The sequence below is a fragment of the Caloenas nicobarica genome, chromosome 11, assembly GCF_036013445.1.
Source record: "Caloenas nicobarica isolate bCalNic1 chromosome 11, bCalNic1.hap1, whole genome shotgun sequence".
In the NCBI taxonomy this organism is placed as follows: domain Eukaryota; kingdom Metazoa; phylum Chordata; class Aves; order Columbiformes; family Columbidae; genus Caloenas; species Caloenas nicobarica.
In genome coordinates, this window is record NC_088255.1 from 23,078,875 (window position 1) to 23,091,283 (window position 12,409).

General features: G+C 45.7%; 1 protein-coding gene and 1 long non-coding RNA gene across 4 annotated transcripts in view; one reads left to right on the plus strand and one right to left on the minus strand.

Moving 5' to 3' along the window:
• Positions 1 to 12,409, plus strand: part of LOC135992995 (uncharacterized) — a 146,984-nt gene that overhangs the window by 22,662 nt on the left and 111,913 nt on the right. The window lies entirely within an intron of this gene.
• Positions 1 to 12,409, minus strand: part of FGD5 (FYVE, RhoGEF and PH domain containing 5) — an 87,760-nt gene that overhangs the window by 16,621 nt on the left and 58,730 nt on the right. For both annotated transcript variants that reach the window (XR_010606794.1, XM_065642531.1), the window contains exons 10-13: positions 11,237 to 11,295; positions 7,562 to 7,633; positions 6,709 to 6,777; positions 426 to 509 (exon numbers count right to left, since the gene is read on the minus strand). Coding sequence is in view for 1 of the 2 variants with exons in the window: in XM_065642531.1 (XP_065498603.1) it covers positions 426 to 509; positions 6,709 to 6,777; positions 7,562 to 7,633; positions 11,237 to 11,295 (284 nt within the window). In the remaining variant the exon portion in view is untranslated. The remainder of the gene's footprint in view (positions 1 to 425; positions 510 to 6,708; positions 6,778 to 7,561; positions 7,634 to 11,236; positions 11,296 to 12,409) is intronic.

The window sequence follows — 12,409 nt, forward strand, 5'->3', positions numbered from 1 at the left end:
ATGAAAGCTTATGTAAATTTTGAGTGGCAGGAGTTAAAACCAGGCAGACTAAGCCCTAGTGAATATATTGTGGGGAACAACCATATATTGGCTGGAGGCATGAAGGGAGGAATAAACAAAATGGGATAATAAATCTTTTCTGTCTCTAAATTTGTGGTCAGATGGTAAATCTGATTTTGGCTTGTATTATTTATGCAGCATAAATAAGGCTGTTGTACTAAGTCATAGCCTTATAGATAATCTTTTTATGTTTGCTTTATATTATTTTTCCTTCTATGTCCTGTAAGAGACAAGGGAATCCCCTGATAACAGGTCCATCTCCTCTTTCCTCTTGCCCTCGGCTGGATATGAGACATAAACCAGCAAAGCACTAACAGCCCACTATACAACTTTAATTCCAGTCTGTAATGCAAATGAGGCATTACCTTCATGCCTGCCACAGCCAAGGTGTTTTTCAGTCGGTATTTGCCATCCTTCTGGGGATATGTGTACAGTAGAACATCATTCATCTGTATGAAGAGAAAGACAAAATCAATAATTTGCAATATGGCTTGCAGGCTTGCCCGTTACTCCCAGAGGCACCCACAGAACAAGCAATAACTTGATGAACTGCCGGGGCTGTTACTGAGGCCAGGCCAGGCCACACGGCTCAGATCCAGAGCTGCGTGTCCACCGGACTGGTGAGTCTGCAGCCAGGACTTGCGTTTCTGCCCAGTTTTGACTGTTGCTAATGGCCAAGCAGGTAGATAATTAGTTCGTCTTATGCAGCTTGGGTGAAGCAGTGTGCAGAGGGCAGTGCCGTGTTCAGGCTCTGCGGTGACCGACCGGCTGCCCAGGGCATGGCAGCTGCCGCGGGGCCGGGCGGGGACCCCGTGGCCGGGAGGGCTCCGGGGACCGTCCCCGGGCACAGACCCCGTGGCCGGGAGGGCTCCGGGGACCGTCCCCGGGCACAGACCCCGTGGCCGGGAGGGCTCCGGGGACCGTCCCCGGGCACAGACCCCGTGGCCGGGAGGGCTCCGGGGACCGTCCCCGGGCACAGACCCCGTGGCCGGGAGGGCTCCGGGGACCGTCCCCGGGCACAGACCCCGTGGCCGGGAGGGCTCCGGGGACCGTCCCCGGGCACAGACCCCGTGGCCGGGAGGGCTCCGGGGACCGTCCCCGGGCACAGACCCCGTGGCCGGGAGGGCTCCGGGGACCGTCCCCGGGCACAGACCCCGTGGCCGGGAGGGCTCCGGGGACCGTCCCTGGGCACAGACCCCGTGGCCGGGAAAGCTCTGGGGACTGTCCTCGTCTGGGCACAAAGGCTGTGGAGACCAGGAGAGGTGCTGCAGTGCAGGGACGGGTCAGGAGGAATGGTTTGGGTATCGAGAGCAGGAACTGTGCTTCTCTGCAGAACTCGCCCAGACGTGTGACAGCTTTGCTGGGCTGTGGGCTGCAGCAGAGACCATGGAAGGGCAAAAATGAGAAACTTTTTTTCGTTTTATGAGGAAAAAAATCTGTACCTGAACACCCTAAATATTTCTCACAGCTCCTTGCAGAAAGCATGTTTTTCAAACAGCTTTGTATGAAATGGGATCAGATCTTCTCTGCTTCTTGCCTGACTTAATCATAGACACTTTTGCATCCTTTTACCTTCGTGCCAACAAACATAAATGAAACAGCAGAACTGGACCCTGTAGGTCTTTGCTGGCCTCTCTTTCCCTTACTGCTATAACAGAAGGAACAGCAGTAACTCATGTTGTGCATTCCCTGTGTCACTCGAACGAGTAGGTCGTGTTCTCTGGTCTCATCAGCACCAACGTGCATGAGCTCAGCCCCTTGGTGACTGTACTGGATACTGCAAACAAAGATGTGCAAGCAACGTAAAACCAAGGCACAGGTGATGCTGTGTGATGCCAGAGACAAGGCATCACAGTGCAGGAATTCTCAAGAAATTAAAAAGCAGGGAGAAACTAGCTTCACTTGGATTCCTCTGTGACAAAGACATTTAAATATAGCCACTTGAATGGTAATAATATTATATTTTGGAAGGAAAACTGTAATAAGGAAAGACACAGAAAAGAAAGGAGGAAACTAAAGTATCATTTGGCAATAAAACAATGTATCCTGTATGACTGCAATTGTTGAGGTCTTGATAATGCTGCCTGATCACGTAAAACTGCTGGTGTAAAATTTTCACTAATTTGCTTGCCTGAAAAACAAACAAACAAACAAAAACTCAAAAAACTCAAAAACCAAAACACAAAAACCCCACCAAAACAGAAAGTGCAGCCTTATGGATGTTTTCCTAAAAGGTCATCGTTCAGCTTTCTAACAGAGCAGGAACAATGGTTAAAGAAAAATTACATGGAATTAGTACTCACGGGATGAAATCCTTATCACCTTGGACTTAAAAGCAAAACTGTTGTTGCCTTTATTAGGGTCATGAGTTCACTTGTCAACACCAGTTTATTAAGTAGCTGTTTGATTCACAGGAAATCAGGTTTATGTGTGTGAGCTGCCCATCTTTAAAATACAGATTCCCATTAATGTGAGGCAAAATACACTGAAGAGTGACTTTCCCCAAAGCTTTTACTTCATATTTTGCTACTTTTAAAAATTGAATTGAGTTTACTGAGTGAGATCAGCCAATATTTTTGTAGAAAATGCTGAAACATTTCATTCTAACATTTTAACAAAAAGACTCCCATGCTCTCCTGCATTGGCCACTGTACTGTGTATTTCTGTGTCCTTTTAGAAAGTCTTTGCTCATGAGGAGCTTGAAACTATTTTAATATAACACTTCTCAGCTGAGGATATAGAAGCATACTATAAGTCAGAACAGGAGTCTCATGTTCTTTGTGGTCTGAAGTAGAGTATTTACTCCTTTTGCAACAACACATTAGAATTCCCTTAGAACAAGGTAACAAATGGCTTGTCACGGAGTTTTTTCTGTGATTTACTTATTGCTCCATAAATTACCGTCTGTGCTAGCATTAATCCAGCTAGCACGGTGACACCTGCACAGGACTGACCACACGATGATTCCCAGTTTAACCAGAGAATTCATCACAGCCTACTGCACAGTGAGTATCTGTGAGGCTGAGGCAGAAAAAACTGAGCAAACGTAACCATTTCAGTGAAAAGCAGATTAAAGCTATTTTCACTTGATATTACTAGTAGCAACTAGGAGTCCATCAGCCAGGTGGGAAGAAGGTAAAAAGGCAGACTTTATTGCTAAAATGAAGAGAATACTCTGTGAAATGAGAGAATGCTAGTGAGATCTCATATTTGCCTAGTGATTCTGCTGTATCCTGAATGCTCAAAGGATTATATGAGAAAACGGCCCTTCCTCTGCCGCTCACCTGCGTCTGGACTAAGGCTTATTTCACACCACAATACAAAGTAACTAGTTATGGGCACTAAGCACAAGGAGGTCAGCTCCTAAGAGAGAGTTTCAGGATTCTGGCATATGTGCTATCCCATTTATTTTTAAAGTTATAAATTTATTTTAAAAGCAGCTCATTCTTTTATTACTGTTGGTTAAGGATGACACACTTTAATTTTTTTTTCCTGTTACTATTTTCTTTTTTCCCCTTTCTTTTTACAATCTCCTCTGCTATGATGAGAACCCTGTAACATTAGAGGTCAGTGCAAGTTTTCTAACCTACAGTGTTCAAATTTATTGATCCAAACAAGTTTATCTATGCCCTGCTGAACTGCTGGCATCCATACGTAATGCACTCTCTGTCTCAAAGTGCCTACCACGTGTTCTTTGTGGTGGTTTTTCTTTCTGAATGTTTTAAAGGGTAGTTCGTTATGAACCCTGTTGTGTTCTATTCAAGGCTGTGTTAAGCATCCCCTGAGTGTCCATGGAGCAACCTGAAGGCGTGTGGGGCTGCATTTTCCAAGCCCTGACTCCAAAACCTCCTGTGCTCCAGCCCTGCCGGCTCGAGCATTTAACAGTCTCCCATTTGATAGCAGCTTCCCGCACCCCACTTGCAAAACAAGCAGCCTTTGTAGAGAAATTCTTGGAAGGGTGAGATAAGAGACTGTCTGAGCTGCAGAGTCCTGTGGTTGGGGGCACTGAGGGGACCTGCCCGTGTCAGCAGCCCCTGCTGTGCTGCAGAGGCCCCAACATCCTTGTAAACAGAGCCTGGCCTCAGGAAACAGGCGCACAGCAAAACTCACCAAACATCCTGCCAGGAAACACCAGATTCAACAATACCATCAGCCTGCAGAAAACAGCCAGCTCCAGGAACCTATGATACACACAGCACACCCGCAGAAACATGCACATCGACAGCCCCTCGGTGTGTGTCCTGCACGCTCACACCTACCGGGCTGTGCACGGACACACGCTCCGTGTGGGCACATGTTCCGAGCACAAGCACACACACCGCCAAAGCACACCCTGAATGCGCTGGGCACGGAGAGCGGGCCTGGCAAGCACCTGATTTGTACAGGGTGTTCTAACTGCAGCTTCAGTGTGATGGGCTCATGTCCGCGGTGTGCAGGTCAGTTATAGCGCAGGGGTTACACTCACAGGGTTACCCCTCAGTGCACCCTCTTCCACTGCAGCTCTCGGGGTCCTGGGCCTGACTAAGCTTCAGTCAGAGCAAGTTCACCATTAAGAACTTCAGAAAATGCTGTTCATGTAAAAAATCTCTTTTGGGTAGCTAAAATAAGTATACTTATTTCACTGAAAGCTAAACCGAACAACATCTATACATGCTAGCTTCTGGTGATCTTTCTAAGTGGCAGCTGACATGTGAAGTATCAAAAAACCCACCAGTTCTGAAAGTTTTTTTTGTTCAATACATTAAGACAAATTCTTATCCTACCTGAATTTTGCCAGTGGCATCAAAGGATTGTGACATGGTCCTTACAAGATAGGCTTTAAATAAATGTGGGGTTTAGGAGATTATTCCAGTCTTGGGGTTCTGTGGGTTTGGGCTGGGCTTTTTCCCACGCAGTGTCCCCAGGCAGGGGACAGCATGCGGGCTGGGCGAGACATCCTGGCAAAGGGAGGCACACGTCTGTGCAGGCCTCAGCGTGACAAAAACGTGTTGGCAGTGATGGTTGGTAGGGCCCTAAGACTGATGTGGTAAAGATATTATAGGCCAAGAGGAAAATACATTGGAATAGCTATGTAGTAGTTGTCTTAATGTATCCACAGGCTAAATAGTCCATTAAGCAATGCACGAGTGATGGTGGCTCAACAGAGAATCCAGAGCACTAGCAATGAAAAGCAGATAATGCAAAACCATTCTGGTGCTAATGCAGGAATTACTCCCTGCAATTGCACTATACATGGCGTTGCTTTACAACCTCAGGAGCTCTCAGGGTAGAGCAGACTGAGTAAAAATATCACTGAATCCAAAAGCAGATATTTGCGAATAGGTTTAAAACTACTTCCAAGATCCAATCACCTCCGTCCTGCCTCAGCAGGAGACATGGTACAGGAACCTGACGTGGTTGCAGCTTCAGTGTGTTGGAGCAGAAAGAAGCCAATTCTATGATTCTTGAAAGTGACCACTATGGTTTTTTAGCTCCACCACACACTTTGCGTGACAGCACATTTGGTCACAGTTTGCCTTTCTGACTGTAAGGAACAAAAAATGCTGTTTCTAAATACTGAGAGCATCTATTGACAACAGGACATTGGCTACTGTAATGCCTGCAGCTGCCAAGAGACACGTCTCTCTTTGCAGTGAACATCCGGGTTTGAGCAGCTGAACTCTCCCCAGGAATCACAAATAGTTCCTAAATTAGATAGTGACAAAAACTCATTTCTGTGCTTTCTTTGTTCCAGTAATACTTGCAGTCTCCTGTGACCTTCAATCTGATACAACCATTGTGGACTACTTGAAATGTATCCCAGTTTATCTCATGTTTAAATTACTTTCCTCCCAATGTTTATTACCAACCTGATTTCTGATCTTCCTTTTAAATTCTCTGTATCAGTTATAATAGCTAGGTTTGTGACACTTCAGTATTTGCCATAGTAGTGAGCTATGGTAGCAGGTACAAACACACTGGAAGATGAAATGCTGACAGCTTTTTGGGATTTGGTCACAGCTTTAGCCACAATGTTTTTGTAATACTAGCAAAGGTGAGTGTATCAGAAGAGAGATCAGTAAGGAAGCAAGAATCATCTGTTACGGAGCGGTCATCAGTAGGCTTCAGTGTCACTGCTGCTGAGATCACTGCTCCTAAGACCAGCTCCTGGAGATTCTGGCGTGGCCGTTTTCCCTTGGCTGCAACAAAGTCACGATTTTGACAAAAAGGATACAAATCTCTCCTGAGTGCACCCAAAGAAAGCTTTCATAAACTGTAGCGGTAGGGTGTTCTCTGTTGCTTCTGATCAGTTCTCCTAGAGCCCTAGGGTTGGACTTTGAACTGTGGAGCCTGATTGCTGAAGAGTATTCAGGAGCTCCCATCCTCCTGATCACCTTGGAAACTTGACTCCTCGCAGAATTATGGCCTAGTCAGGGCTGTGTGTTGTAGGTGTGGCACAAACCGGGGGCAGCACAGCCCATGTTCTGTGCGCCGGGCCATTGGCAGGCGGGTGGCGAGGGCTCCAGCCCTGCCAGCAGCACAGCTTGGCTCACCGCATCACTGCCAGCTCTTCAATGACTTGCAGCCCAAAAGTTTCTGCCAGGGTTCAGGGCTGCATAAGTGCAGCAGAAGATACGAGAGAGAGTGAAAATATGAAAGAGCTCTTACCAAGAACAAATGCCGCGGGTGTCTGTTTTTGCCAGAGATTTTCATCAGTGTTCCCTCTTTAACAAAAATCTGAAGGAGAAAACAGCAGGTTGTAATCCTGAGACTTCTCATTCTGAATTTCATTGAGAAAATAGAATATTCCTCCTGGGGAAAGAGCTACTTTAACTGCTTTCATCAGCACAGGAAGAGTCAGATAACTCAACTCTTGCTTCTAGCCTCACTCCCTGTGCTTCGGCTCGCTCTTTGCCTGGGCTGGCCCTGCTGCCCTTGCATTTGGACAGAACCGAGGGGATTGGAACCCACTGTCCTCAGCCCACTGCTCCTGCACCGTGGGTGTGCCCAGAGGCAATTGTCACAGATTGCAAAGCCGACATGGAACAGGCCTCAGAAGATAACTCTGGTCTTTAGAACTCCTCTAAAATAGACAGACCAAAAAAAGAAAAGCTGAAGCCTCAGGTTTCAGCACACTACATCCACATAACTGTGCTTGCACGTGTAATCTGTATGTGTTTGCAAACACGGTACTTTGTCCGTCCATATTGTTACTGGGTATGTAGATAGCACTATGTGCCTAAGCAGCTAAATCAGCATACTAGAACTTGATTGCAGTAACATTTGAAAAGGTCTAGAATAACTGGCGTGCATCGGTGGATTAACAGTCATCTACGCTTTTCAGATGAAGAACAGAATTGGGTGTAGTTTTCCACTCTAGAACAGTGCCAGAGTGATGGCTCTTTACACAAACCAGTGTCCAAGCCCTGTCACAGCAGCTCAGCAAACAGCAGCTGTAGCCGTGTGGAGTGTGTCCGTGCACACGGTCAGCGCTGGGGGAGCAGGGGCTGCGCACACTCACCCGTCCCGGCTGCAGGAGCCCGCTCTGCCCTCGCACGCTGTGCTCGATGTGCACCAACTTCTGCAGGTTCTCCTGGGGAGACAAACCGCCATGAGGAGCCCTCGTAGTGACTGTGAGCAGGCAAACGTTCCCTCAGCCTTCCTCACCATGGTATTTCTCCAGAAGTGGAATTACAGAGTTAGGTTTCAGAGGGAGCTAAGCCCAGGGATTTTACACCCAGAAAGTCTTCTTCCAGCCCTACAGGTTTTATAAAACCTCATCACCTGTATTCATATCTGCTGTGGACTTCTACTCGCCTGCTACTTCTGATACCTCAGTTCACCTTCAAAAGGGCCTGCTAACTCCATATGGTATTTATACACTGGCCTCTTTGCTGACTCTCTTGCTCTGGGAACTAATAAACTGGAAGCAGAGACAAAGTACAGTATCTGCTGCAAAGGCCTGTGCGTTACTGGCACGACACGAGTAATCCAAAGCATGCTTTGATAATCTAAGACTGTTGTTAGGATTATCTGGAGACTTACATTCTGTGATAATGGATTAAAGGCCTTGCAATAGGGATTTAGAAGGTTAGCTAGTAAGCAGGTAATGAAGCTGCATCTTTCTTTTGATGCTTTGCAAAAATCAGGAAGTTTATTATCAAACTGATACCATTAACTGCCTACCTGGCCTTAAAGCACAGTCACTGGGCGCTGGCACGTGGCATGAACTCCTGAACTATGAAGATGGTAAATAAATTTAATCTAGCCAAGCGTGTGCTCTCATAAAAGAAGATGGGTTTGGATGGATATACAAAGGAGGAAGAAGGGATGTCTGTACCTTTGCAGTATTACTAGAGTCTTTTCAAGTCTCCTTCCATTTTGCATGTGAGGCTGCTAAAACAAAGGCTTGTATACAGGAGTCAGCTGTGGTTTTATCTGGTCAGAACAGCAGAATGGGCTGCACAGCAGCAATGAGTAATCGCTGGAATGTGTCTCAAAATTAGGAGTCTCTTGTCTAAATTAGCCATTGCATCCTAAATCCTCAGTTACACGCCCAGATAAACTACAGACTGAGGACCATATTTGATATAGATTAATGACCTGGCAGCCTTTGACTACAGTTTTCTGCTATGAGGGATAATGGTCTGTTTTCCTGTGCTCCATTGACTGGCATTAAGATACCCCTGGGATTAGTTAAACTCAATTAGATTGTACAGTGTATCTGCCTGATACAAATCAGTGCTGTCTATGGAATCTGCTAATTAAGAAGGCTATCACAGAAACCAGAAGGAGCATATCCATGTCAACATGATGGTCTGTCAAGGCTAATTTACCCTGGATTTCAGCTAAAACAATTAATGTACCTATCTCAGCTTGCTTTTTGAGATAAGCCTGAAATGCCTCCATATGTTACTGCCCTGGTGAAATATAACACTTGTTTAGCATGATAGTAAGTTTAGTTCTTAATCAGTAACTGCATACCAAACATATGGAAACACCTGCAAGCCTTGACCAGCACAGGGCTGCATGGTGACCATGCTGTGTAACTGCCAGTTGACATATTTTCAAGAATTTCAGCCATCAAGTATCTCTTTTGCTATGCAGGATGTAACAAATAGAATTTTTCAGGTCACTTCTGAAATACTATAGACCAGCAAAATGGAAACAGAATGTATAAAATAATAGCACAAGAAATATCAAGGACCGTGGGAGAGCTGACATTTGCAAAAGACATTTGCAAAGGCCTCTCCCATCACTAAAAGGGTATTTTAGCCATATCAAAACTTGTCAAATTGACAGTTTCCACAGTGGAAGCCCGTTCTTCATCCTCCGGGATGCTCTCCTGTGAGTACACTCGTGGCCAGTGCCAGTTCTGTCACGGGGGTTTCTGCAAAGGCCAGAGGAGAGGTTGCTGCGGCTCGGATCCACCTCAGCTTTTCCTGGCCGGCTGGCAGAGGCGCCTGTTGAAATGCTGATGTTTGCGATACGGACACGTGTTCACCAGGAAATGCACAGAGATGGCTCAGACTCGTTTCCTGGAGGAAGCCAAACAGCCATCGTGTGTGAAGGACAGGGATTCATCTGGGAATGTGGGCAGCTGAGGGGGTCTAGTTTCCCTACAGTTCCCCTAAAATTCCCTGTTTCGATAGTTTTCTTCATTCTCCTTAAAACTATCATCATTGTCCTTTAAACTATCCTCATTCTCTTTTCAAATATCCTTCACAAGCTACGATTAAAAAACTAAGACAAAGCTCCACCCCCGGTACCGCAGATGTGGGTGGCTGAATCCCTCTCTGGCCATTTTATCGGAGAGCCGCAGCTTCCACCGTATCATCATGATGTCTGTGCGGGAGGAATGGCTCCCCAGGGAACTCACCTGCTGTTAATGTTAATATTGTTAATAGCAACAATGATTTATAGCTCTTAGCATCTCAGGGCCTCTAACATTGTAGAACTTCAGAGAGCAGTACAAACCCTGCGTAGTTCAAGAGTTACAGATGGTGATGGTATGCCTTATGCCTCTGTTTGCACATCTATAAATTGCAAATAATATTTGCAAATAATATTTTATGACAGTGCTGCAGAGATAGCTAATATCATAATGTTTCTGAAAATCCTGGGTTAATAGTGCCTGGGGAAAAACTGCTGGAGTGTTACTATCATAAAACGAAAAAGCTAATAATGAATCACTGATATTCCACAGAAAAAGTAGATCATAATTCCACGCTCCTGTTGGATTTTTGGAGTGTAGTTTGATGAGTCGATAAGTGGCAGCAGCAATCTTCCCCCTTCCAGGTACATGCCAAGTCTAAATTACTGCTTAGAACTTCAACCAGGTACATGACAAGTTATTAACACCCTATCTTGAGTGGCGTTGTTCAGTTTGTTTTATAATTAGAGTAACTTGTTAAATTCTTTGCATTTTTTAAAAACTGAAAGAAAAGAACTGCTGGTTGTGGCTTTTGTGGATGGGATGTTAATTCAGGAGGACAACATCTGATTTAGCAGAATATTGAACTTTGATTCTCATGAACCTGTGCCTCCACAAAACCCACAGCATTCAAACAGATGGGAAAGAAGGAAATTTTCTTTCATCTCTTCCAGGCCACGGTTTTGAAAAACAGCAGATGTGCTCTGATGACATGATAAAAAATGAAGTGTCAAAATCTATGTGGAATTTGCAATGAAATTGTTCCAAAACAGACATTATTAATAGCAATTGTTATACAGTCTGTGACATCTGTAAAAGTCAGACGATATAGTGATGTTCTTCAAATTAATGCTTGGCTTAGTGGAGATAAAATCATAGCATGATAATGCAACACAGCAAATTTGACTTTGGCCACTTATGTATACTTCTGACTTCACAAAAGTGTTCATACAAATCTTCCGTAAATCTGAGTGAAATCTAAGGAAGCACAGGTGCCAGAAGAAGATGTGTGGCCTTGATCTGTTAGGAACTGAGCTCCTGCAGTTCTCAACCTCTAACACAAGTATCCCTAAAGCTCCGAGGTTACTGTGGAAACTTTGAGATCTCAGTTTTATGAAGCATAGACCTACTCCATATCTGGGATACTGTAACCCAGGTCTGTGTAAACCCTGGAGTCTCACCCTGGAGGAGGCTTCAGAATTTAGCACAGATATTCAGTTCAGCAGAAAAGACACGATCAATCAGCAGAGCATTGAGACTCACCGCTTGGAGCATGCTGTCGTTGGCTCGGTCCGTGATTTCCGAAACAATGAATAAGGCAGCTGAGGGATGAAGCAAAACGAACACCATAAATCACATAGAAGAGTAGGAAAATAACCCAAATCTCTTCTGTTTGCAAGGGCATCTTTAAAAAGCGGCTCCTTTGACTTCGGCACTTTCAGAATGCAACTGCCCAGCAAACTGAAAACACAGTGCAGAGCACAGAGCTGTCAGTTCCCCTTCCCTTCGTCATTCTCTTGTGTCAAACTCTGCATCGCACTCGTGCTGACCAAGAGAGCTCACGAGGTCCCTTTTAAGCACCTAGCACGCCACAAAGTCTTTTTGTCATGTTTTGTAGTTGCAGATTTTTTACAATTAGGGCTTGTGGTAGGGGGAGTTTAATGTAAGCCAGCTTTAGCCATGGCAATCTGAGGTGACCTGTTTCTGCTTACTGCCGAGGGAGAGGATGGGTCATCCTGTTCGGGCAGAAGTGTGGATGAAGTGGTGACATTAATTATCACCTGGATTCTCCGCTGGGGTACGTTTGGTGCCGTGGTTAGTGGCACGGTGCGGCTCGGGTCTGCAGTGGGACGGAGCATCCTGCCTGTTCCTGGCCTAACCTGGGAGCACACTAGCCATTGCTGGCCAGAAACGGGACAAGTGTGTGCTCACCACAGCCTGGACAGGCAGTTGTGGCCACAGGGCTTGGGCACCTGCCCTGGCCTGGTTTAAATCACTGGAGTGGCTGCAGTCCCACTGCCAGCGACCAGCATCCTGAGTCTTGCACAAGATCCTGCTCTTGATTAGAACAGTCAGTCGCAGACCTTATTACTATGATTACACTCAGTGTAACAGAGAGGTGAACTGGTTTCATTCATACAATGTTATTCCTGCTTATTCCAGCCTGGAAGCTCCTCTCACTGAGGCCAAGGTTAAACTTTACTTTGAGGTTAGTGCGAGTAAGAGAGACTTCTGCTTCATCCATCTGGTGTGCTGGAAAGGCTGGTGTTAGCAGCTGAACATCTGGGCTTGTTCTTGATTGTGCAGAGCTGATTTTTATGCAATGTCTTTCAAGTTTACTCAGGCTTAAGGAACCCAGAACAGAGATATATGATTCAAACCTCCTGGGTTTCCCAGGAGTTCACAGAGCACAGCAGCCAGACCACAGATAACGGT